Source organism: Microplitis mediator, chromosome 2 (assembly GCF_029852145.1).
Source record: "Microplitis mediator isolate UGA2020A chromosome 2, iyMicMedi2.1, whole genome shotgun sequence".
Classification (NCBI taxonomy): domain Eukaryota; kingdom Metazoa; phylum Arthropoda; class Insecta; order Hymenoptera; family Braconidae; genus Microplitis; species Microplitis mediator.
The window spans coordinates 596,343-623,205 of record NC_079970.1 but is presented as its reverse complement, the minus strand read 5'-3'; the positions used below and the strand labels follow the sequence as shown (position 1 = coordinate 623,205).

The 26,863-nt window shown below is 36.9% G+C and overlaps 1 protein-coding gene across 2 annotated transcripts in view; it reads right to left on the bottom strand.

Moving 5' to 3' along the window:
- The window catches only part of LOC130678454 (protein sax-3), a 209,138-nt gene that overhangs the window by 95,533 nt on the left and 86,742 nt on the right, over positions 1 to 26,863 (bottom strand). For both annotated transcript variants that reach the window (XM_057485655.1, XM_057485656.1), the window contains one exon: positions 15,990 to 16,298. In XM_057485655.1, the coding sequence (XP_057341638.1) occupies positions 15,990 to 16,298 (309 nt within the window). The remainder of the gene's footprint in view (positions 1 to 15,989; positions 16,299 to 26,863) is intronic.

Here is a 26,863-nt window from a genome sequence, read left to right as displayed (position 1 = left end):
ATTTAAGTATTTTGTTATCGCCTCCTGACAATCATTTTTACTTTCTTAAGCATTATGTATTTACACACACATACACACATAATAATAAAGTTTTCGTGTATAATAAATGAAATGAGCATATAAAATACTTTTAAAGACGGCATTACTACTGTACGGAGATAGTATTCCGTGAATTGAACGTGTAGGAAATAAAAGTGTGGTTTGTATTTGGGTGGATTATTCGGATTGTCGAATAAATCGAAGAGCGTTAAAAGCGTCTGTCTGGTTAGAGCTTTAAAAACAAAACGTTAATTGGCAAGCGGGTATGTTATTTTAAGAGAAATGCTTAAATCGTTTGGTGGGACTCGTGTCAAGACGAAACAGGACGAGATAATCTCCTTGGCTGATCTTTAAATCGTCGGGTATCCGCTAGACTACTTGTGTATACTGGTAACGTATCCTTCGGTTAACGCAGACGACTCTCTGGGGGCAATAAGCATCTGGATCTCTGATGGTGCTGGTACTGCTTCTGAACCGAAATACGCTGGTAAAAGACATAAAAATAAATAAAATGAGGAAGAAGAATGAGAAAGCGAGATATAAAAGTGAGAGCTCTCCATTACTGAATTCCTGTCTGTGCAAAACGGATAATTAGTGTGTTCGCACGAGCTTCTTTTACTTTCTGTTCCTTATTTTTCTTCTTCTTCTGCTTCTTGGTCTTCTTCTTCTTATTCTCAGCCTATAAGAGTCCTAAAGATCATCTTCACCATCAGCTTTATTCTTCCCTTGCTCTTCTTACTCTTGTTCTTGTTCGTCTTCTTTTCATCGTGACAGTTTATTTCGGTGTTGCAAATGGTACGTAGTCTTTTACAAAGACCCATTCATAGTCCGAGTCGTAACCATCAGCATAAAAGCCAAGAGGAGGAAGGAGGAGGTTACCAAGACGAGTTATACGACGAAAAAGGATGATGATAGTGAGTTTAAGGAGGGCAACTGAGAGATATGTGTTCAAAGTGAAAAGAGAGGTGAGACAGATGCGAGCAGCCACGGCTGTCACTCACGCGTCAAAGGATCATCCCATTGAGAGTAACTTTGCGACGAGAGAAACAGAATAAGAGAAAGAGCAACAGTAATAACAAGAACAAGAGCAGCGTTTAAGTTGAAGAAGGAGAAGATGATGATGATGAAGTAGTAGACGTAGAAGCCAAAGCTAAGGCCAAGTGGATCAACTCGCAAAAACCTCGGCAGTTCCCAAAATACGCGATTTAGATCTCTTATGCTTATTGCACGCTGGATCCGATTACAAACTCAAGCCACGCCGGGAGTCGGGTTGATCTTGCTCCATTTCATAAAGATAACATCCTCTTCTCAATTGCACGAATAGTCAGATGATATTTATGTCTGTTATTTATTACAACTTTGCATTATTGCTTTGATCATTTTTTAAATTTTCACTTTGCCAGCCCAGATATTTATAATTGTGATAGCAAGGAGACGGAAATGGCAACAGCTGCCTCTCTTATTTGTTAGTTCTTAGTGATCTGATAAGTAACCAAGGATATTGCAATTTAATAATCTCACGATTTTCTGATCGATTAGTTACTATCCCTTATTGTGCTGTGTCGCGTAAAGGGGTGGAAGAATACGGCCATAGTTATAGCAACAGTGTGGCATGGCGAAGTAAAAAAAACTCTGACAACAGTTTAATATAGGGTCGTCATATTTCAACGAAAGCTAAAAGATAGAGGGTGAAGCCGAGGGAGAAGCAAGGGTGCACGCTGGATGTTTCAGTTCTTTAGTCTTGTCATACATTTTTTTATTTTTTTTTTATTCCACTTTTTACCAGACAGCTCGATGTCTTTGTGATACGACGACGTACTGATAAAGTAAGAACACGGATCAGCGAGTGTAATCTTACATTGTTCAAATTCTTCATCTTCCAAATGAAAAATGTCATCAATTCCATTCGGCATTCAATATTGTGCACTTAACACGTGATAAAAAATCTTTATATTAAAAATAACTCTAAGCTTTGTACTTTGCCCGATAGTGACTCACTGAGTAAACGAAATTGTTTATTGATTCCAGGGGGGGAGAGGGACACGTGTCAATTAGCCGAAATGAGAAAACACGTATAACAACAAATACATAAAATACACACGAAATACGACACGTGTCTCAGTAATCTCACCAGAAATTTAAGTATTTCTTAAATTTTATCTCGATTGCTTTGGCTTTCATATCACATTTTACTTTTTCGCTTGCTATATTATTGCACCATTACTTTGTTCTTTATGACCTATCATCTCTGCGCCGTATCAATTTGTTGGCCTAAGGCCGATATAAGGCAAAGTAATTTGAATCGTAGCGAATCACTGAACAGTACATTATAACACATGTGTCATAAAATAAAGAGCCAAGAAAAATATAAAAGGGAAGAAGACTACCCAGGGTTATTCTAATAGTCGTCAAGTACAATAGGAGTTTATGACGGGAATAAAAAGAGTGAGAAGAGTAGACAAAAAACACAAACTGAAAAAAAATTGTGTATAATGTAGTATATAGATGAAAGAACGCTAGTAGTAGGTGGGGTATGTGATGCTGGTGCGACAGATGTAGGCACCACGTGCTCGCGATTCGTACCGCAGTGCACAATGTGTACGAAAGAGCATGGAAAATATATATAGATATATATGTGTGGATAGAAATGAAATGGGCTAATTGAGTAGTCAGTGGGCGGGTAAATTTCAAAGTACGTTTATGTGTATTTCAGTTAGTCGTCGGCTGTCTGGAAAGACCCCAGCCTCCCAGAGTTAGCTGGCACCGTCACAACGTCACAAATGAACTAGTTGGCTGGGACGAGTGTTACCTGAAGGTTTAATCTCTGTTGGGTATCGAAAAAGGAAAAATATTTCAATACAAGATTCAATCGAGTGAATGAAAAGAGCCGAGCTGAGCCCCCTTATCGAGGACTGGATCTGCTGATCGGAATCACGAGCTTGAGAAACGGTACAATGGCTTGAGTTTGTGATTTTAATCGTGTCCAACAGCGTACAGAGATTGAGTAAGAGAAAACAATTTCGAGGTGACACACGAATTCAATCGTCTAGTTATTTTATTTCCTCGGTATTTATTTTTTTTTTAAATTCAACGTGTTTTTGCAAAGACAATGACTACGACTTAATTAAGATTAAGTACTCGGTTGCCGGTATTACGCTCGTTAATGCTCATCTACTCTAATTTATCTTAATTTCGAGTGTGAGTTTTAGTTAAACAGTCGGCGCTGACGCTGAGCTCGTCAAAATGACTTGCGTTCCCTTTGTTCCAGTCAACAATCACATAAATTTAATCCATTTGCTAATTGTTTCCTTTTTTGTATCCCTCCTGTTTATTGATAATGACAATTGTCTTTGCAGACAGCCATTCATCATTATTATCATCCATCATCATCATCAATAGTGCCGAGAGCCGAACAAAATCGATCAAAGGGTGCAACTTAAATTTCATAATATATAATTCAATAAAAAACTAAAAATAATATAATAAAGTGAGTCACGTTAAGCGCACCGTGAGCCAAATCAATCTTTCCTAATCGGATAAAAGCATTCGTGACGTGAACAGTGATCGAAAATCCTAAATTCAAATATCCTACTCGATCTAATCACGTTAAAGATTGAATTAGCCTGCAGAAAGTATCCAAGGGGAAGTGCTTTGTCTTCTATTTTATTTCATTTTGCACTAGATTTTTCCATTGGCTCGACTGATGCCAGAACCATCCAGCTGAATAGACTCGACCCTCCAAGGCCCCTCAAAATTATTCTAATGACAGTCGAAAGGGTGGTGTTTACTGCGGAGTGCTTAAGACGACAGGCACATCCCACACGTTAAGTTCTTTGGCACTTAAATTTCACCCTCAACTCATCGTCTAGTCACGACTTTTAATCTTATAAGTAACTTTATTAAATAAAATATTTAAAACCGTCTTTTAATAAATAACTACGCAGCAAACAAATAAATAGACAATAAGATTGATATCAACGATAAGATGTTAGCTATTTAAATTATATATAATTTAACTTGTTAATATTCTACAATGTAATAATAGTGTGTTTTATTTGTGTACTGCAGGACAGGACAGTTTGAAAAATTTTATTGCGTCAGAACATAACGATAAGATCATAAAACGCGACTATTATCTAACATTAATGATCATCCTACGAATAATTCGATGAGCTTATGCAATAAAATTCCTATCGTGTGATTCGTCTTACATTTACAGGCGTGTCATTTATTTGTTAGCACACGGCAGTTTAAAAACTTGAGTAATTTATTTTCGTAGTTGCCTATAACTTTTTCAGTGTACCGGTTATCTTAATTATCTTAATTGTTTAGCCATTTTAATTATTTAATCAGGCATTTAAGTTGTTACAAATGTAAATAAGAGATTAAAGTAAGTAAAGGCATTGTTATAGTAAGCTGAATTATAAATAACTATCGCGAATTTATAGTTACCGCGGTTTTGTTTAACGAAGGGGGCAAAAACGTAAACGGGCAATCTCGTGACAGAACGATGACTGGATACGATAGGGTACGGTCTTTCGGAGCGGAGGTTTTATGGATCGTTCGGGTTGTATGTAGAGTTAAAAAATAAAACATTAAGTAGGTAGAGGTAAAGAGGTAGAAGCAAAGGGAGGCCAGGTGACTGGCGTTATTCTCATGACGGTGTCTAATCTGTAATCAGTAATGCCGCACCGTGTCATGCCACACGTATTACCCATTCTTGTGTATGTGCCAAACCCACCAACCACTACTGTAACCTACCACCCGTTTTAACATCAGGCTACTCTCTTTTAAGGCTCATTGTGTTGGCAAATAAAAAAATCACGTCGTAAAGTATAATTACCTATTCAATAATTATCCGTGGCAGTGAATGGTCTAGCTCCAGACCGACGGTTGTATAAATATTAATAAAATGTTACGAGCACTCTACAGTGAGCTGAATTTTATTTATGTTATGACGAGCTATAGGTAATGAGTAATTAGTCGGTTTAATTATTACTTCACTGTAAAAAATCACCGGGGTAAGTCCAAACGGTGTAGGTGTTAAAATTATCGGTGTTAAATTTACCCCCGAAAGCGGTGTTAAAATAACGCCGCCACCGGTGTAAATATTCTAGACCGGTGTTAAAATAACGCCGCCGCCGGTGTAGACATTCTTTACCAGTGTTAAAATATCTTATTTTGTGAATATTTTTACTTACTCGATCACTGTACTTGTTAATAAATGATATTCTTTATTAATTTTCATAAAGTACTGACGTTTTTTGTGTTTTATAATCTTTAAAGTTAATAATCCAAGCGGACGCAGTTTACTCTGCTTTTACACCGGTTACCCCGCTTTTACACCGATGTTACTCCGTTTTTACACCGGTTACCCCGCCTTTACACCGATTTTACTCCGCTTTTACACCGGTTACCCCGCTTTAACACCGGTATTTTTAACACCGGTGTAATTTTATTTTAACACCGGGCGGAGTTAAAATGAGTCCATTTTTAACACCACTCTTTTTAGAGTCTTGCCATTATTTATAATTATTAGATTTATTGAGTAAACTATTTAATAGTTTCACTGGTAATCAAGTATACTTATGCACGTGTGTACAGGTATAAATTTAGATGGTAATGAAATTTGTGAATTTGAACTTCGGAAATCAGTTTACTTTGTAAATACTCGGCAGATATGTTAAATGTGGGCGTGAGTTGGTCATAAACAAATATACGCGGAATAGAACTACGTTCCCAGAAGCCAAACTATCTGTATGTTTAGATAAACATCAGCATATATATTTGATTCGGTTGTGTGCTCACGTGTTGCTGATCTAATGACGAAGCAATTGACAAACTGCTGCGCTTGATTATCGACTGAACTAATGCGCTGTTTATTTATTTTTTTGTTTCGATGGAGTAGCTCGTTTTGAGTGTGAAAATAAAATACTGGTGTCTGTGTTATCGGTTTTGTGCGGCTCTGGTATCGTGAAAAATGACAGAAAAAGTCCAAGAGCTCCGGTTTCGCGGAGTGAGTTTCCGTTTTTCCATCCAACCGGCAGTGAACTGTAATCGAATTTAGTAACCTCCGAGTCTCGGTGCGGTTTCGCAACAACCGGCGATAAATTATTGACGCAGCTGATACTCTGGTATCCTCTGTTTCGAATTATATAGATAGATATATATGAATAGTCTGTGGTGAGAGTTATCGGTTGAGTAAAGTTGCCGATAACTGACTTGTCATCAGCCCGGAAACTCCATCCCCTTCGGACTTTAGATACAAGATTGTTCTCGAGCAAGAGCAAGAGTGCACCTGTTATAAAGTTTGAATAAAAAACTTCAATAAATTGTCTTAGCAGACACTTTATTAGTTTTTTTCTTATTGATTCGAAAAGAATTTTCTAGGAAAGAGAGTTTATAAAGCAGAGGATACTCGAGTATCGACATATAAATAATTTTCTGACGCCTTATCACGATGCGTGGCATTGTGTATCGCGCTTCTGAAAATTTATAGCTTCACCGAAGGCCAGAGCGATGACCCTGGGTAGTGCGGAGTAGTGTATGGATGTAAGAAATAAAAAATATAAATAAAAATGTATCACTTCGCCAGAGCCCCGGGATCTTGGAGGCCGTGACTGCTCGAGTGAACATAACATACTTCCATTCTTCAGCAAAACCGACCGGGCGAGCACACGCGGCAAGAGTTGCAGGAAGAAAAGAGTTGACTTTGTTGCAGAAGGGGTAGAGAGAAAGATCTCGATAAAGCATTGCAGCTAAGATCGATTGTCGCTCGAGATTCTTTGCTACCGCCGATTTATTACACTCTCCACCCTCGATCTCTGTCCGCGTGTCCACTCTTCCTCGCATTACATATATATCTATATCTATATCTCTACTGCCTTTACTCTGGATAAATTCTTCAACATTTCAAGATTTATATTCCTACAATCATTAATTTAACTTTCTTACTGTATAAGAATTTAAATTATTTACATTCACTCGTTTTTAATTTTCTCCGCGTGAATTATTAATTTTCAGAGTTGGAAAAAATACTTCAACCGCGTTTCCGTTTACGGTCTCGTATCGGGACTTAGCCGATGTTAAAAGTCTTCAGGAAAGCGTAGCGTACTACTGAAGTAGTGGATATTCTACAGCGCGCTGCTATAACTGTAGAGAAAGAGAACAGAAAGTAGAACCGAGCTTCTAGTACCGGTATCGGTCATCTCGGTGCCATATTTCATGCCCTATCTACACACTCTACACACGGTTACGCCTATCGTGGGGTGAGTCCAGCTCAGCTACTTGGCGTTGCACGGTATACTGTGTCCTATCGAGCACTGTACGTTAGTCGATCCAGATGACTTTTCGATTCACCAGGAATTCAATGCCAGATCTTTACATCTCCAATCTCCGATCTCTGAGAATAATAATTCGACCGGTAATTTTAATAAACGTAAATTATCCGATAACAAACTGATTACACGACTCTTAAACTTTTTGATGGGTTTTAAAAATAATAATAATAATAATAAACTGTAAAAAATAATTTCCAGTTGAGGTATTAAAAAAAACCGGTTGGTTTGTGGGTTTTGGTTTCCTCAAAGTATCACTAAACTTGAAAGTTTATTAAACGTTAGAGTGCCCGCAAGATTATTGCGGAGGTTCATGGACCCATGCGGTTCCTTTGCCGAAATAATTGGAGTCAGAAACTAAACTGCGAATTTATATCGCTTTACATGCTGTATATTACAGAAACAATAACAACAAAGTTAGTTGCACTTAAGCTAACTGTTTGTCAGACTGTGAGGAGTGTTTCAGGTACATGGTGGCAGCAGGTATCTCGCTCTAATCAACAGCAGATGTCGGATGCTTTCAGCTGGTTAAGATCACTGGGTCGTTTCACGGTTCGGTTACACCAGCTGGGGGAGATCTTACAGGTCCGAGTGTTAATTCTGCTTGGATGAACCAGTCCTGTTGTTGTCAAGACTATCGATTACCGAACGTCAAAGCAGGATCAAAGCTTGAGAGTGTAGTGCTTCAAGAGATTATGATGGTCTTTAGAGATTGCTGAGCTAGATCACCGCATGCATCAACGAGGCATGAGTATCAATTAACACGCTGTCTTTATTGAGTGCCTGTTGATTTTTGAATTTTAATAAACCCTTTGCACTTTCATCTTTACGAATATCTAACGGATATTTCTTATAGATAGATTTTTAATACAAAATCTTTTTTATATTTTTCACCTATACAATTTACTTCAGGAACCCTAAAACTCCTCGGAGAAAAATGTTGGTTCAAAACCTACCAATTTTTATTATGCTGTCGACGAAACTTGAAACAGGAAGGGAAGCATCCAAAAAATTATTATGCTCTTATGAAAAATTATTATGCCGCATCACAACTATTATAATGTATGGAAGTAATTTTTATTAAATCTTATCGATAAGTGTCTCGCGCGTAGTAAGTATTATGATACAGCATAATAATTTTTCGTATGAGCATAATAATTTTTTGGATGCTTCCCTTCCTGTTTCAAGTTTCGTCGACAGCATAATAAAAATTAGTAGATTTTGAACCAACATTTTTCTCCGTGTCTGTTATCAAGCGACGAGGAAAAAGATAATAATAAAATTAAACAGTTAAAAAAGTTCAGTTTATTATGTGTGTAACGTGAAAATAAAATGTCTGCATTTCCAGGTTTCATTGGTTACTGAGTATTCGGCAATTTTCCCGTTCCATCTTCTCCGGTCTCTATTCTATTCCGGTCCAGGGTTTTCTCGTCTCTCTCAACGTAACTGAAGACTAGATAGGGAGGTACGTGTAAGTCTCTTGATATAAGTTTCTCGCGTTCGTGACTCTCTCACCTCTCGTACTCAGGATAAGACCTTATACTATCGTATCCTCTTTCTTTCATCTTATGCTCGCACGCGTTCAACCAACGTCATTTCGGCCCGCAGCAATATTCAATTTAGTAAATTACGGCGTCCCGTACAATCCAGCGTTAAAACGCCGCTTGGCCCTCAACTTCTTTACATAATATACATATATATGTATAAATATGTATATAATACACTATACTGATACTGTGAATTCTCTCTCGCTCGGTATTTCAATGCAGTTGGTTATGGATCGTGGCACGTCGGATCGTGAGGATCACAAGCAATGGAGAAAACGCAGTTTGTGATGACCGTTGAGTTAAGGCAGGAATAATAATATCTCGGATGATTATGATGATGATGATGATGGTCAGGTATATAAGAAGTATAAAGAAGACAAAGACGGGGTACAATGTGCAATCTACATCAAAGCGAAGACTACATAATACCAAAGGGCTTACGTCAATCTGTATGGATACACAATAAACATATAAACGTCTCTGCGCTCGTTCGAATCCACGAGACCCTTGACTAGAAGCAGCGCAAAAGATACTATATTTTTCGATTATCCTTTTCGTCTTGTACTTTTAGAGGCTCATCCGGTCTATATTACGTCGTTCATTTGCCGATTTTGGCTTCCGGCGTTACTTGATCCTCATCATCCGAACTCTCTTAGGGCCACTGGATACTTTACGAGCGGACTACTTGACTCCCGGGCACGGAAACGTGCGGTTCTTAGTATTCCCGCTCGTAAAGTCATCACTCTGCCGAAAAGCAGCTACTGATCGCCCAAAGAGCCCTTATTTTATGTATTGTAGTCGAGACTACGGCTCTAGCTTTCTGACCCAGGATACAACTTAATCCGCAGACTATTATCTCTTCCAGCCCGAGTGCTAAAAAGCATTGCAGTGTACGCGGATTAGATGATACAGCGGTCGTATACTTTGTGTGTGCGTGTGTTTGTATAAAAGCTCAAATAAATAAATAAAAGTTGTAAAAATGATGACAGGGTGATTGCATTGGCTGAGTTTGGTAATCGCACGTGGGGTCTGCCACGGGAATGGAGATTCTCGGAAGCCCCTTCTTCAACCATAAAATCGACTTATCGAAGCCCTCGGGCTCAGGACTACGCGCTTCGGATGAATTTTCGAATAACCGATACAACCAAGACAAGAACATGATGAACAAGACCAGGACCGAGACCGAGAAGAAGAATAAGAAGAGGAAGAAGGTGAACAAGAGCTAACAGCGGTGAAACTCAGTTTGAGGAACCCTGTGACGACCTTACTCGAAATTGTTAGTTAGTCTATAACAACTATCCAACCCTATCCCAAACTCTATACGTGTTATTCATCCAAATTAAAAATGTCTATTTTATTTTTTATCCCCACAGACAGGTGGTATTTATAAATAGATATATAGGTGCAGGTACAATATGGATATATGCAATATACCTGCTGTAGATTTTTAACGGCAATAAAAATTTAATCACTCTGTAATTTTTGGCTTTAGAAAGTATCCTCGTCTATAGACACAAAAAAACCATAATCCTAAGAGTACACAAGTTGGTCCCGGGAATCTAGTGTCCTCAGCAATCAAAGTGACACGACGATACTTTTTTATTGGCACATCGACGTGTCGGAAGTTGCTGAAAAGAAGCTTGTAATTTTTTTCTTCAGCTAAAAGTAAAACTATCGGCTTTCTATAAAACACTAAAAAGTGTGTGTAAAATTCCACCGGCGTCACATGCCAGCTATCGTCTCAAAAAACTTTTTCGTTATTCGATACACTCCCAAACAGCTACTGAATACTCGAATAAAATTGTAAATCAGCCATCACGTTGTTAATCAGCACCAATAATATTTATTATAAAAACACTTGACTAATTTTAGTCAGATTGTTATTTAATATTTATCATTCATTACTAGCGTGAACGCGTCAATCTCATGTCGTTTATCGTTACCCAACATAACTTTAAGTCTGATGTAAAAACACGTTTAGTAGTTTTGATTACTCGCTATACAACTGTACTTATGTACACTACTAATAGATATTCTACACACAACTAGTTTGATGTACTCCCAACATCTCTCAATCCGTAGCTCATATCATTCTATCTTAAGCTCTTTTAAACTTTTTTTTTCTTTTTTTCTTTCTCTAGTATTGTACAAAGTACATGTTTATAAACCGATCACGTAGGGCTTCCTGACGTACCGTGCCAGTGGGTTTCCCACGCGGTGCCCGATAATCATCAATTCAGAAATCAACCGATTGACTTGACACGTAAACTTGTTTATTATCTCACCATCAATTCAATTCTTTAGTATCTAAATTAATATTTTGCAACAAGATATAAAAGATTTGACCTCTAACTCATAATAATAATGATAAAAACTTTGCGGAAAGTGTGACAGAGTGGATATAATTTTCAGCAGACATGTCACTGTCTTAATTAGCTCCGTTATTACTTGACTCGCAGACTTGTAGATCTTCTTGACCGCGTCAGTACTCTCTGTAGGTTTATCTTGTGTATAAGTAGCTACAACTTCTGTATAGTACAACTCAGTCTATCTAGTGAACTAGTAGCAAGTCCGTGATGGGACTCGTCGGGTTTTCTCGCGACTCATTAGTTGATGGAGTGCCTCCAGCTACAACTAAGTTATCTCTTGTACTATACTAGCAATAGCTGAGCTAGATGAGCGCCGGAACCTCGACTCTATTCCCTACAGTTTATCCTTTATCGCCCGGGAATTTTATTAGCTAATGGATATTGCATTGCGATCGACCTGCTGATTAAATTATTCCTGACAATAGATTGCTGTCTTCGATAATGAAAATATTGACGAGATTGTCGTATAAATTAATTTGTCTTTAATCCAACGAACCAACTTATATAAATATTATTTTAAATCTCATTACTACAGACAATAGACAATAGGGAAGTAAAAAGTTTATTGTTTATTGTCAATTTTATGACTCGAAAGTATTCCATTATATTTTAAAACTCCGCTGGAAACCATTAGCCAAGTTAAATTTATCTTTAAAGTAATATGGAGCTGGTTGTAATTCTCGTACTACTACTTGCACTTGTACTTGTATTTGTACATGGCTCTGAAGTTCGATTGCTTGAGAATTGACAAGCTGAAGTAGAGCCAAGATGTTTGAAGATATTAATCCAAGTCCGATAAAACTTTTTATATATAAAACTCTAATAAAATAAAGTTTTGTCGCGTAACTTGATCTAGATCGCTGACTCACGTTCAATGATTTTGATCTGATCGACGTATGCGATTTAGTGTTACAAAAATGCCGCGTCAGAGCTCGGCAATTATTTAATAGAATGTGTAGGTTCAATGATTATCCCGTCGAGCATTATCATCGTCGCTGCGTGTGCTCTTGATTGAAAGAGCTTTAAATCAATCTATTCTACTCTCTATTTCATTACATACATTCAGGTCGCTGTAATGTCGGTCCTCGTATATATATGAGTCCTCCTCAGGATTTAATAACTTTATCAAATAGAGACGTCAAAAAAAATAATTTAGTTCAATCAATGTACGTCGTTGGTTTAACCAACTGGAGATAGAAAGTTATGAGATATATGCCTTGTCATTTATTTTTCATCAAGTACCAGTACAGCCACTAAGTTCAATCAATCGTATAACGTTTTACGACCGTATAATGGAACTTTTTTCTATGACTTATTGGTCAATATATTTTTTAACAACAGTTTATACAAATATATTATACAAACTTGGGCGTACAAATAAACCAATAAATCAACAACTTTTAAAATCAACTGATCTTCCGAGAGACATTTGAAAGTTTTTTAACGGATAAGTAAATAATCATTTTTATTGATACGAGTGGTTTTGTTGACAATGAGGGGAGAGGTGGATTAAAAAATTAATCAGCCGACAGTGGATTGAGGATCCAAAAATTAAAAGTATCAGTTTACAAGTCACTTGTTAATATGTTGAGATGAGAGAGGACTAAAGTGACGTTGAATTAACTTGCATTATATTACCTTGCGCATGCTACTGTCTTCTCTCTTTCCTTATACTCTTGATATAGGTGTATCTTGGATTACCTTTCTCATTGCTCGACTTACACAAGCCGTGCATATAATTCGAACATTATACGGTACGCATTCATTTCTCGTGTCATATGATACCTCGTTTCAGTGCCGCAAATTTCCATTCCATGTGAATATTGGTCTACATATATGTACATATATACGTATATTACCAGTACGGAGTACATGAATGCATGAAAACACGAGCCGCGGAATTAACCGCAGGCAAGATTAAGAAGTAAGGAGGTAAAACTTGACGACAGATAAAACGAGCAGAGATTAAAAAGAATTAATAATAAAAAAGTAAATACATAATGCTGTAGAATAACGAATAAAGGGGGCTAAAAAATAAATAAAAATGTAGCAAGTCGGGTAGACTCGTTAGATCTTACGGGAGGTCTTTTTGAACAATAGGTTGGCGCCCAGTGCCCAGAACCCGGTACCAGGCTGTGTTCTAAGGCGTAGTCAGGTGAGCGTGCTGTAGAATCCAGATACTTTTTCGCTCCCAGGACAATGGACGGGCTACTCTACATACGTACCCATTAAAGCAGCGAAGCACGCATTAATACACCGCGAACCAAACGCATTAAAAAATTCACTCGGAAAAAAAAAATGTTTAAAAAAAATTAAGAGAATATTCCTTGGCCTTCGCCACCTTTAGCAAGTTCACCAGCGCCATTTCGTGGAATAATATACGAGGGCATACGCGAGTACAAGCGAGAGACAATAAATTATATACCTAAAACCCTTTAGTCTGTATGTATGTGTCTGTGAGTCTGGAAGATAAAGAGACATAAACGTACACAGTAATGCGTTACCAGCCCGTTTTCTTGGTTCAATAATTTTTTATTATTCTCATGTTCGCGCCCTCTCGATTTTCATTCTCAAAGGATTCAAAACTCTGTTCTCTGCATAACGTCAGCGAAAAAAAATTTTTTACTCTTTAATTTCGCCAGAAAACTAGAAGGGGGTATTTTTACATTTTACTTTATCTGAAACTATATTTGCAAGTGCGTTTAAGTGAATCATCAAAAAGCTACTGGTAAAAACGGTCAATTAATAATTTTTTTGAAATTTTTACTAAAGAGCTCGAAAGTTGCCAGACGATACGAGTGTCCTTTGACGGGCATTAAACCAATCTCAGTTAAATATCCTTGATTTTATTTGCTCGAAAGACTAGACAAGTTCCATCTCTATGCTACTTGATGCTCAGTCGAGACATAAAACGGTAATCATCTACTTGAACTATCAACTGTTTCGATGTTTACCTTTTTATGAATATTTGAGCTTTGAAAAAAATACGGCTGTTAGAACTAGAGGTAAAAAGCAATAATTGGTTCGCCTGAGTTTGATAAAATTGACAATAAAAATAAAAAAGTTGAAGTTGAATAAAAAATGGTCCAAGCCACTGAGTAGAATGTTTTTAATTGAAACTAAAACAAATCTGGGATTGTATTTAATATACACAGATCCCAACAATACTCGTGAGTATTTTAGTGACCTATATAAATCAGAATTATTTAGCCTGGGATTCTATATCTCGTTTCGGGTTCATGCCCATGTACAGCACACTCGCGAGCTCGTATTCCGGTGTTCTATTTTCTCTATTATCTTTCTCTCCATTGGCAAATTTATCACAAGCGTATTGCCGTAAAATGTGTCGTTCGAATTATACCCGCGATATGGAGCTTTGATTACACAACTCCAATATATCCAGTATATTAAATAACATTTTGATTCGGGCGCAATCAAATAATGTTAAATAACAGTTTACATCCGCGTTATTAAATTTTCATTAACCGAAAAATATTAATCCGAAATGAAAATGGAAATGAGAATAAAAATAATAACAATAACAAGAGCTCTGTAGCGGTGAAAAAATTAATAAAAGCCCATCAGGAGAAAAAATATGCAAAGGACGTTTCAGCGTTAAATATTCAAATTTCAATAACTGAAAACTCAAAGGCTCAAAAATATATGACAGATATTAAAATAAATATAAATATAAACTGACTGAGTGTTCAGATGTTTTTGCATTCACAGGGTTTATTATTATTTTCAGCATTAAAGTTACGAGTGCACGATAGTATCTACTCGCGCGTAATAAAAGAGAGTTTTTAAAAAAACACGAATTTTTATCTGAATACACAGCACTAACGAGAACGTAAGCTGCATTTCTCTGGTTGAATATCACTCGCGACAAGAGCGACGGGATAAGAAAGTGGGAGAAAAAATACATTAAAGCTCAACTTTTTATGTAAACCAAAGTGTATACAGTAACTACACTACTCAGCTTTTTCTGATGCTGGGTTGCTTTGTAAGTGTGCATGCCGTTGTAACACGTACAGAGAAAAACCTGGATAAGATATCACTGAACGTGCAACCGGAAATTATACATTGCTACTGCATACCTTATAAATATATATATATATAAATAAATTTATGTTTATATACAGGTATATAAATAACAACTACCACTTAGAATTGTAAACAAGCTCGACTCTACTCGACATCCGTATCGTAATTAATGCTAATTGTCCTCGCGAGCTTTTATACGAGAATTATGCGACTCTACGATAGCTGTAATCGCTCGGGCTGCAGTGCTTCAAGCAGTATTTATCTGGGAAATTCGAGTGATTAACTTTTCAAACTACCGAGCGAGAAAGACCTATAAATACATTTATAACGAATAATTAATTCATTCATTTATTAATTAATTATTCATTCATATAATAAATAATTGATTGTTATATTTATAAATAATTATTTATTTGCGTTTATTGTTTATCGTTTAAATTGATAACTCGAGTGATAAAGGTTCCCGGTATGTATTTGTTTATTCAGCTCCGGTAGTGATTAAATTAAATATCCTGTAGCCACTTGTTTTAAATAAAACTCTCTTTAATCACGCTGAGTGGAATTGTATCAATCAAGATGATTACTCAACCTCAATAATTATTCATTGAATCACCGGCTCTTTATAATTGTTTAATTAAATATTAAATATTTACCTGCTACGGTGAGAGTTGCGTTTCTGCTGCTGACGCTTCCGGCTTGATTTTTTGCGACGCACCAATAGACACCTCCGTCCTGTTCCTTTTTTCCGTGCATCACTCGCAGAAAAAATAGCGAACCCGTGGGCAATAACACGCGGTGTGATTTCGCGTCACCTGGGGATGTTTGAACTGGCTCGCCGTCTTTGTACCACTCTATCGTTGGTTCTGGTTTGCCTTCGGCTTTGCAATTTAGTGTTACTGGCTCATTTTTAGCAACTATTATGTCCGATGGATGCTCCGTTATTCTTGGGGTGCGTAATTGTGCTGGAAAAGAAGAAAAAATAATTGATTAATTAATTAGTTACATAATTTTTTTTGAAATAAGTCATAGAACTGGGGGTAACTGATGATGACAACCGACAATCTATCAGCTGAGTTTTATTGATAGAATTGTTAAACATTTTTTATCATGAGAGATTGAAGGGGAGCTGGAGAGCTGGGGAGCTGGGATATTTTAAGAAAATCATAAACGGCATTTGATTTCCGGTTGTAGTGTAGCTGCACACAAGGAACCAATTAATTTCCAACGAAACATTTCTCATTGAACCTTGATAATTTTTCATTTCCATCGGCTGTACGTGCACAGTTAAGTTAACGTGTGTGCGCGATAGCTACGTAGGGACGAATATAACGGCGCCGGCCCAACGTCGATCGATTTTACGGCATTCACGCACACGTCACCCTAATGTTCCTCGTTCATGCGATGCGCACGACCACCCGGCAGCCCTTACACCATCGCCATCGCTACACCACCACCACAGCCCAATCTATTCAGCTCAATCAAAACTTCCTAGACATACAAAACGAAATGTTCGTGGCAAATTACCTGCCGTTTTACTTTTACTTGGATATACAGTCGCGAGCCAGAATAAGGAAAAAAATATTATGTTGAACAAAGATGAAAGCTTATATCCCTACAAATCATCTAACACTCAACGCTATACACACATTTTACATAAAAAGAGTTTAGCTTTACCTGGCGATTATAAAACGATTTATTATAAAAATATTCATTTATTTTATTTTATTTATCATATTTTTTTATCCATACACACGTAAAACATCAATTTGCGGAGCTTTATCTCAATAACGTTAAAAATGTTTAAATAGTTTTAATGAAAGCGCATTAAAAATAAAAAAATAAAAAAATATACAGGAAACCGTAATCGCGATATTTGTTGAGGTTTCAAAAGATGCAGAACATCACAGGTAACAGGAACCCACCTCTCGGAGTTATATTATGGTTTTACTGTTGTTACTGCCGGTGCAATTGAAGCGCAACGGTGGTTGTATATTTGAGGGTTGAACGCGTTGCGTGTGCGTGTATGTGTGATAGGGAAAGTCAATGTGCATAAAGAGGGTAGTGAGGAATGAAGAACCAGCGTGAGCAAACAGTCATAGGGTGTTTTCTCTTATTCCTTTTACTCCCTTGGTCTCTTCTGCATGAGTACCTTCATAGCACGCCGCTCGATATACCTGCAGCTCACTAGCTAGAGCTGCAACTCGGCTCTGGATCACCAGCAGGTACGCTGATGGCTCTAGAAGACCTCGAGCCTTCAGAAAAGCTACGTACGTTGAATCAAAAGGACTTTGTAATGATATTTTATTCAGAGATATGCATAAAACATCCGTCCACTTTTATTTTAGAGCCAGCCATATTTTATTTTTCATTTCTATAGCTCTTACTTATCATTTTTATCCATATTTTTTTAGCACTTTGATCTGCATCAGGCGCGATATTAAAATTTTTTATAGATTTTTGAATTTTTTTTGGTAAAATTGAGTTTACAAATTAGACCTTGGAGTAATTTAAATTTCCATATAAATAATTTTTATAACTTTTTAAAGGGTTTTTTTATTCGGATAAAAATTTGTCAATGGCGAATAATCCTTAAGCGATCGAGCGTGACATTTCCACGAGGCATTCATCAAAAACACGAAAATGAAAACGACAAATTGAAAAGGAATTGATAAAATAAAAAAATAATTTAAACTTTTTTTTTTTCGGTCGAATCATAGGATTTGAATCCCGAATGTAAAACGCTCGACAAAGTAAACCCGTGGAAATTCAATCGCAGACATCCTCCACACGTACATGAAAAAAACTCAACAAAATTTTTTTCCCGCACAATAAAATAAAAAAAAACATAATTATTGTATAATGAAAAAAAAAAAAAGAAATTAATTATTTTACCGAGCGTTGAATTTATCGCGTTTGAAGAAAAATATGTACATTTATCTCCAACATAGTGTATGCCGGTTGAACAATCGCCAAGGGACACTGCGGTAGTATAAGCGAATAGAGAAGAATTATCGAGACTTTGGGCGCCGTAATGGCCCAGGAGTTAGCGGGATGTGTGAAATCCCATGCCCTGGGGATCATTAGAGGGAACAAATTGTAGCTCCATGCGGGGCAGTTCCGCAGTCTCGTGATAAAGACATTAGCGTTTTCAGCCCCACTACCACAAGCATATGAAATATACTGACATATTCTCCTCAGACCGACTCAGATCAACACATCTACAACCTGCGTGTAAAACGCAAGCATATAAATACAGATATAGTTACAGTTATGAGTTGAGTTGAGGCCTAAATGTGCGTTTGCACGATACCGAGGGCTACGTTGATGAGAAAATGATTAGTCAGCTTGGAAGCAACCTTCGAGTGCCTCCGTTGCTCGGCTACATCCCAGCATCGGGCTTCATGTCTTACGCATCTCCCATTATTTTTGTTCATCAGCAGCAGACAAAATTAATCGCTCAATTTATCATCATTCAACATCAAAATATATATATAGATGTAGATATATAAGGGTATATTATTTATATTTATTATCAAGAGAAGAGCCGCGACTGATGTTAACTTGGCAGTCAATAGTTTTATGAATCGTCTTGTTAGTTATGCAAACTATTTTCTTAACTCAGTAGAGTATAACTGAACAATATGCCAAACATTCAGCTCGCTGAGTTTTATTTTTAACTGTAAAGTGTATCGCGTCTCAAGCTTTTATCTCAAGAATGTCTATAGTTTTATGCACTTATTGGAATTTTTACTAGCTAAGTACGAAAGTCAAGTATGTTTGCTTGTATACTTTTAAAATGCTTAAACTTTAAATTCGCAGTTTTATATTTATAAAAATATAATATTTCATGATATGATAACATAAACAAGTCTCGCTGTAAACCAGAGTAGCCATCAAGTTTCCTACATATGTTGTGTCGTAAACCATGGATGTGTGTACGATCCGCGGATATGGTGTATTAAACGATGGTGATGAGTATCGAGACAGAAAAACACTTCAAGTCAACTGTAAGAATTTAGACGCCTGTATATAATACCATAAAAATTTTTCGAGTAAGCAAAAGTAATAAAAAAATGGTATCTACTTTATTCCACATCGAGCAGTCGTTGAATCCGAAAAACATCAGGGTTTTAAGGCCACTCTGGTGTACGTTATATGTCTAGATTGAAGGAGTGTGTATCTAAAAACTCGACTTGGAGCATATTGCATCGTCATAAACTGACGGTCTGGGGAATAAGATCCTCTGGATTGTGAATACTACTAACCATTGGATGCAATGGTAAACGTCGAGAATGAGGAAAATAAAAAGGAAAAAAGAAAGAGGAGACTGGAGGATGAGTGCATAGTGCAGGGGTGAGTTGTGTTCTGTTCGTAACCCTCGATCGCGGTTTCTGCGGTTTTACATTTCCGTTCGACGAGACGTCGCCGCACTCTAACCATCTACTTTTACTCCAGCTCCAGCAGCAGTTTCGACTCCTACCCCACTTCCACCCACATCTATACCACATTTTCCATCGGATGCCGAACACAAGAGAAAAGAGACAAATTAGCTATATTTGGTGAAATCGATGAACCAAAACAGACAGACCGAAATATAAAACGGAAAACGGAAGTATCAAATATTCCCAATATTTACTTTTTTTTATCCAAACATCTGCCTTTTTATTTTATAATTAAAGTTAGTTTTTTGGTTCTTTAATGATTCAAGAGTTTTACTCTAGATTTATGCCAAATCCCGAGATTTGTGTGCAAGAAAAACAAGAACCGTTTGAATGGTACCGAAGAGGAACTGCATTCCGATCGCCTGGAAGATTGTTGAACAAAAAAACCCTGCGTGTCTCGCGTTCCAGCACGTAAGAATCCTTTCCGTTTCTTTCACTCCAATACGTTGGATCCATTTGTATTGCAAGTGAGGGAGCGAGTGAACGGATAACTTCGGACGCATCTCACGTTTGCACGTTTGAAAACAGTGTACAACACCAGTGACCCAACAAAAACAGCGCATCTATCAATTACCTTGTCATTTTATTTTTTTTACAACCGTTTGTTTTTGCTCTTGTTCGTATCAGCAGAAAAACAGATTGTTTTTGTCGTTAACTTTTTTTTAGTGAAGAAAAAAGCCTAACGAGTTCTACAAATAACCCGGACAATCGATCTTACCAGCTTACGCTGACGTAAAAAGCTCAAGTCGTTAAACTTGGCAATCAGCTTGACGACCGCGGATTGATTGGGGGTTTAAAACATTAGCGTAGCAAACATTATCTCGGAATGTCATCCCGTCTCACGCGTTCCGTGACGAGCTCGAGGATCAGCTCTGACTCAAATCGCCCGATAATTGCAGGAATTTATAAATTTTTTGAGTTCCTCAAATTACCGCCTGTTTAAATGACTCCAGCAAATATCGAAAATTGTTTTAGTGATTACACTTATTACTGTTATGACTTAATAATATGTGCTGTTGGATTTCTTTTTATAAACTTATAAATGAGCGATGAATTTTTAAAGTGAGTACAACTTCGGAACCAGTTTTGTGGATAAAAAGATTTATAAAAGTTGAGGATAAAAAGACGACCAGATACATTTACTTGGTCCAGTCTCTGCCCAGGCGGTTATTATTCTTGGGCGCGAAAACCGGACTGGGAAAAGAAGAGGAGACAATATCGTTGGCGTAAGTTTTTGCTCTCGTTTATTTGTGAGGACTCTAAGCGATTTACGGTGTCGATCGTCGTCGTATGCTAGCACGGGTTTTGTAAAACAATCTAGTGAAATGGAAGTTGATAAAAAATATTGCGAGTTTGAGTTGGCAATAAAACTCAATGATGTAAAGATGGTGAGAAATCGGAGGTTGTCGAGATTTTGCTGAGACAAAGGGATCGATTCTAGATCCATTTTATTTTTATTTTTATTTTTATATATATATAGAAATAAACTCTGAAGAGATCACCGATGCAATGTCATTGTGGGGCATAACAATATTCCCAATAGAATTATTTATCCATCGAATAGAAAGAAACGAGTAAAAAAATTTAAACGAGAGATTGTCTCGGTTTCGCTCCTCGAATTCAAATGCGATCATTGGAGATTCAGCTAAACGACCAGAAGCAGAATAGAAGCACAGAACAGCATCTGACTCGTGCAGCACAATAGCCGTTCTTAAAGACACTGGAAGATATTCTCGGAATCTATTTCGGCTTTTCGATCCAGCCAATTCCTATTTTAGAACTCGGCAGTATCCAGTTTGTCCATAAAGACAAAGAACATCTTGGAGGATTCCGAAACCGCTGGATTTAAAATAAAAAAATAATTTACAAAAAATAAAATAATTTAACAGAGCAAAAAAGGCGCTTGTCCCCCCTGGCCTCTGGCTCGAGGCTTCTGGGATCCCACTCTGAATTATAACGAAACCTTATTCGGACGCTGTTAATAAAGGAACAAGGCGTGGAGAATTGAAAATTGCGATCACGAATAAAACTTGGGCCACACATACACTTCTTCCTTCTGGCCCGCGCAGTCTGATGAAGAATAAAAGTATATAAATAAATATATGACACAATAAAAAATAAAATTTTTATATGAAAACCGACGGGAGAAATGAAAGCTTGAAAGCTTTAGTGACAGGTTAATCACAGCCTTCTATACATTCTACACATGTATGCCCACAAGTTTATATTGTTGCTGGGTGGACTCGAGAGCAAACGACGACGACACATCAAGACATCATTCGCTTCCAGCAAATTCAGAGATATATATCCAGCGATAAAGAAGTATACAAGCTCGCGTACGTGCTGGCACACGAGTCGAGCTCTCAGATGCATCCTCTTTGTCCAGAATATTTTGCATACGCACTCCCGTGCGTGGGTGGCTGGTTTACGACGAGGGTCTGAGCCTAGACACCTCGTGGGAGTAACTTCTTGACGCCCGAAAATTTAATCCACACACCTGATGTCATCTCTCCTCTTTTCTCTCAGAGCTCACAACTCATACTCACAAACATGAAGATTTTAAAAATTAAATTACATCCACTTGGTAATTTCCTCAATTTATTTTATTCTCATTATTATTTCGTCTGTTTTTTCACGGAAATTAATTCATCCTATTTAATCCACGGAACGTCCAGGTCCAAGAGAATGAGATTGATTTAGTGAATTAAGTCCAAGTGGGAGGGTTGATAATTTAATGGTTAAAACCTTGGAGCTCAACAGCCCAAGAGACGAGAATAGAGCAGCACAAGTATAGAGTTGTAGTAGACACGATGGGAGGAATGAGGAAGAATTTATGCTCCAAGTCTTAGCGAGTGAATCGCTGTGGGAATCCCTCTCGTCGCGATACAAATGTTCTCCGACTGAGTAGTTGTGCATAGAGAAATAGCTGGAGGTCGAACAGCCAGCAGAACCAGCATCAGCCAAGCACATGGATAGCTTAATTAAATATCTAAACGGGCATCGAGAGCAGAAACGACAACGGATGCGGACAGTCTTGATATTCGCGAGTAGCAGCACACGCGCACGCTTACTTAGTCCACTGTTTCATTCTCATCCTCATCCTGGTCTTCGTCTTCATCTTGCTCTTTGTCGCTGTTTCGTTGTCGTTGTTGTTGTCGTTCTCGTGTTACCGCCGTGACCTACGGCAGTTCTATTCCTCCCTCCTCTTCCTTTGCTTCTGCTACTGCTGCCTAGTCTGTCGTTAATTAATAAGACTTTAACGGTAAGACGTGAGCATACATGTCTTGTTCATGTACGTCCATTCCGTCTTGCTCTCTGGGTTCGCTCTCCTTCTCTTCTCTGTACACTTACTCACTCGACAATCGAGCGATCCATTCTCAGCGTGATGGAGCCATACAAGAGATTCCTGAGTAGAGGCTGTGGCTGTGGCTGTGGCTGTGGCTGAGACTGAAGCTAAGACTGAGGGTACATGCACTACATACATTCACTCTAATGCCCAGTGTGTATACGCGGACTACCGATTCTCCTGCCGGAAAACCATCTCGAGAATCAATCTCCTTCGGTCTGCTCGATTTATCGTCGTGCACGTACGAACAGCAGCAGAACTTGCTACCAACCAACGAACCTAGATGACACGGTAAGCCACCGATCTGTTTATCATTTTTTCTCCGAAGAATCGAATCACGAGAAAATGAACATGGCCCACGGATAAATTTAATTAAGAGATTAAAGGGGATAAAGTGAAAGTAAATAAGAAAGGGACGGGAAATTTTCGAAGCTTCGAACGCGGTCGGAGTCGCGGTAATCCCTCTTACTCTCATTAACTTGCTAATATAAATAAAAGATATAAGAAAGCACGGACATGGACGAGTTATGTTGTGTTTGCTCAGTACAACTCGAGTAGAGAAAGGAAATAAGAGGATGAGGGTACTCCACACTCTACAGGCAACCAATAATATAGTATGAAAGAGGTAAAATAAAAAGGTGAATATTAATTGACGCAATTAAACACGGGATATCTGGACACTTGGTGAATGTAAGGCGCCATGGTGCGCTCAGCCAGCGACAGCTCTGAGAAAAATTATCGCTCAAGGTGGAATTTTCTCTTAAGAGATAGTATTCAGCTCCGGGGCTACAACTTGTCCGTTTTTTTTTATTTTGTATAATTAGCGTTAAATTATTTGCTCATTGACGACTAATTCCGCACTTAAAATTTTTCTGTCTCTCTTACACTGATATAACTTTATTAATTAAGAAATATCCAACCTTCCGCGTTCATTAATTTATTAATAATCGGGTCTTAATCAATCATTAATAAAAAAAAAAATTTAAGAAATCGTTAGCAAGTGATGAAAAAATTTTATTAATTTAAGTCTGATAATTAAAAACTTTTTCACTCATTAATGGATCTGGCAAAATAATATGGTGGTACATTGATATCTGCTAATTACTAATTACCGTTATGGTAGCAAACCCCTGGAGATTTTATTGCGTGTAAACACGCTAATTGCTCAACTAAAAGAAAACTCCTAGAGTTAAATATCCATAGATGTTTATGTACACGTATATATACACAGATATATATGAAACATCAGAAACATATCACGTAGTTACTTGCACATTTATTTGATATCATTTTAAGAATTCAATCCACTCATTACACCGTTTAATACTTGATACAATCCATAAATATATAATGAAGTTTTCAATTTATATTTACGGATATCCAGCATCTGCGTAAGTTAAATTTATGCAAATAAATATATTTATTTGATCAAGATAACGAGGATTGATTACTCGAAAAATAATAATGATTTAAGAGTGATGTATATGTTAGATATATACATTTATTATAATATCATCATGCTCTCTAAATTTATTTATCGCATCGATAAATTAAACTACTGCATCATATAAAATTGAACGTCAATTTGAATAGCCTCTGGGCCAATCGATTATCGTTTTATATATAACATATATGTTCGTGACACACAACCAAGCTAACCCAATTTTTCATTTTCTGATCTATATATATGTCCAACCACATCAATTAAATCACTGGTTCGCTTACATACCGTAAACTTGCTATTTTCTGCTTCGATTATCAAATTCTATAAAAAATCCCTATTTTATAATTTTTGGTATTGAAAATTTTTTACAAATTAATCAATTCGACTAATTATAAAATAAGGAAATGTAAAGAATTAATTAATGAAAAAAAAAAAAAATGAGGTAATAGTATTGATCTGTAAGGCAAAGTAACCCTGAGCCCCAAATGTGTGATTAAAATATTTATTCTTATCTCGGACTTCTATCGGAATTAGTGTGACAGGTTTTTCGGCTCCGATGGGCGCCAACAAAAGTGACTCATATAGACGCCGATTCGTGTGTGACATAGAACCGTGATTCACTGAAAAGCTTCTTATGGCGATAAAGTACAAAGGACCCTTCGTAGCCGTCGGATAAGTTTATTACAAATATTACGCGCTAATAAAAAAAATTTATATTAATTTTTGCTTATGATTACATTTATTAAGATAATAATGTTATTGTTAAATTAAATTAAACCCTTAAAATCTGTTAATCTGCTAATTGAATGATATTTCATATTGTGGCTTTAATGTCTTATTTTTTATAATAAAATTGCATCGCTGTCCCATGAGACCGCAACGAAACGCGCAAAATGCGGTACGACGTGTCGGTGGTTCATAAAAAATTCATGGGAATTTAAAACATAAATAATTTATATCCTGCCGGTTAAACGATTATTCGTTGTGATGCGTGACTATATATATACACACACAAATACAAACATATATAGTATACATGGATAAATATACTGACTCGATTATTTAACGATAATATTTCTCACTCCCCTGATAGCAATAATTCCTCCCAGTACTCACTTTATAAATAAAGCAATTTTTATAATTTTTAATTCCACTTAAAACAACCGCCCATCTTAATTGTAACCCAGCGACAAATCTATTGCAGCAATTTAATGACATCTTGCGGCCACGTTATAAAGTCAAATTGTCAAGCTGCGTATTACCATATTAATTGAAAAATACATCTTAAAGCTCATCGTTTAAATTATGGAGAGACTGGTTCTGCGATTAAACTAAATAAACCAATAAAACCTCGTGGATTTTTTTTTTTTCCATTGAGTTATTATTGATCGTTTCTTCAATGATTACGCGGCTGTATATGAAATCAATATCGATCAAATTCATGAGCTGTATTCGAATACTCGCTGCGCTGAATAACGGCTGTCAAAAAATTTTTAGCTTTTATATATTATCATATATATGTACATGCGCATATATGTATAGATATATATGACGAGGTGGATATCGAACGTAGAGTAAATTTATTACGAATAAACTCGGGCGATCGCCTCGGGCATGGTTTCATGGACCAGTGTGATACCTAAATTTTCGATACAAACTAATGTACAAGTATATTTTATATATATATATATATATATCTGTAGCACCACTGCACGAAATTATTTATGCATTTATTCAAAAATATATAAAGCCTGCCTAATGTACTGATAAAACGATTTAATTGTTTTTTAATTCAAATTTCAAAAATAAATTTTTTTTTATTAAATTATATGTTAAAAAATACTGCGAATTGGATTCGAACCGTCGACTTTCGGTTCTCCGGACGACTTGTCCGACATAAATGAAACAAAAAGAAATTGACATTAAAAAATAATGATTGATTATTTAGTTATTTATAGATTCAGGATGAAAGAGTGAGTTTATTAAAAATAATAACTATCGATGGAATCGATCAATCATATGGTGCTTAATATTTAGGCGACTGAATCGCAATGAGTTATTAGCTTTTGGCATGTGTGCGGGTGAATGTATACGTAATTTGATAGGATCGACGCCTCGAGCGACCAACGCGAGTGTCCATATACACCTGTAGGGCATGTGTATGCTTATTGGATGTAGAGATGCGTAGTACACATGGGGGTGTGCAGACTACTCGCATCCTTGCAGTCATATATCTAGTGCAGGGTGACTCACATTATCCGCGGTTACGCGTGTCATTTGTTCCGTGCTCGCACA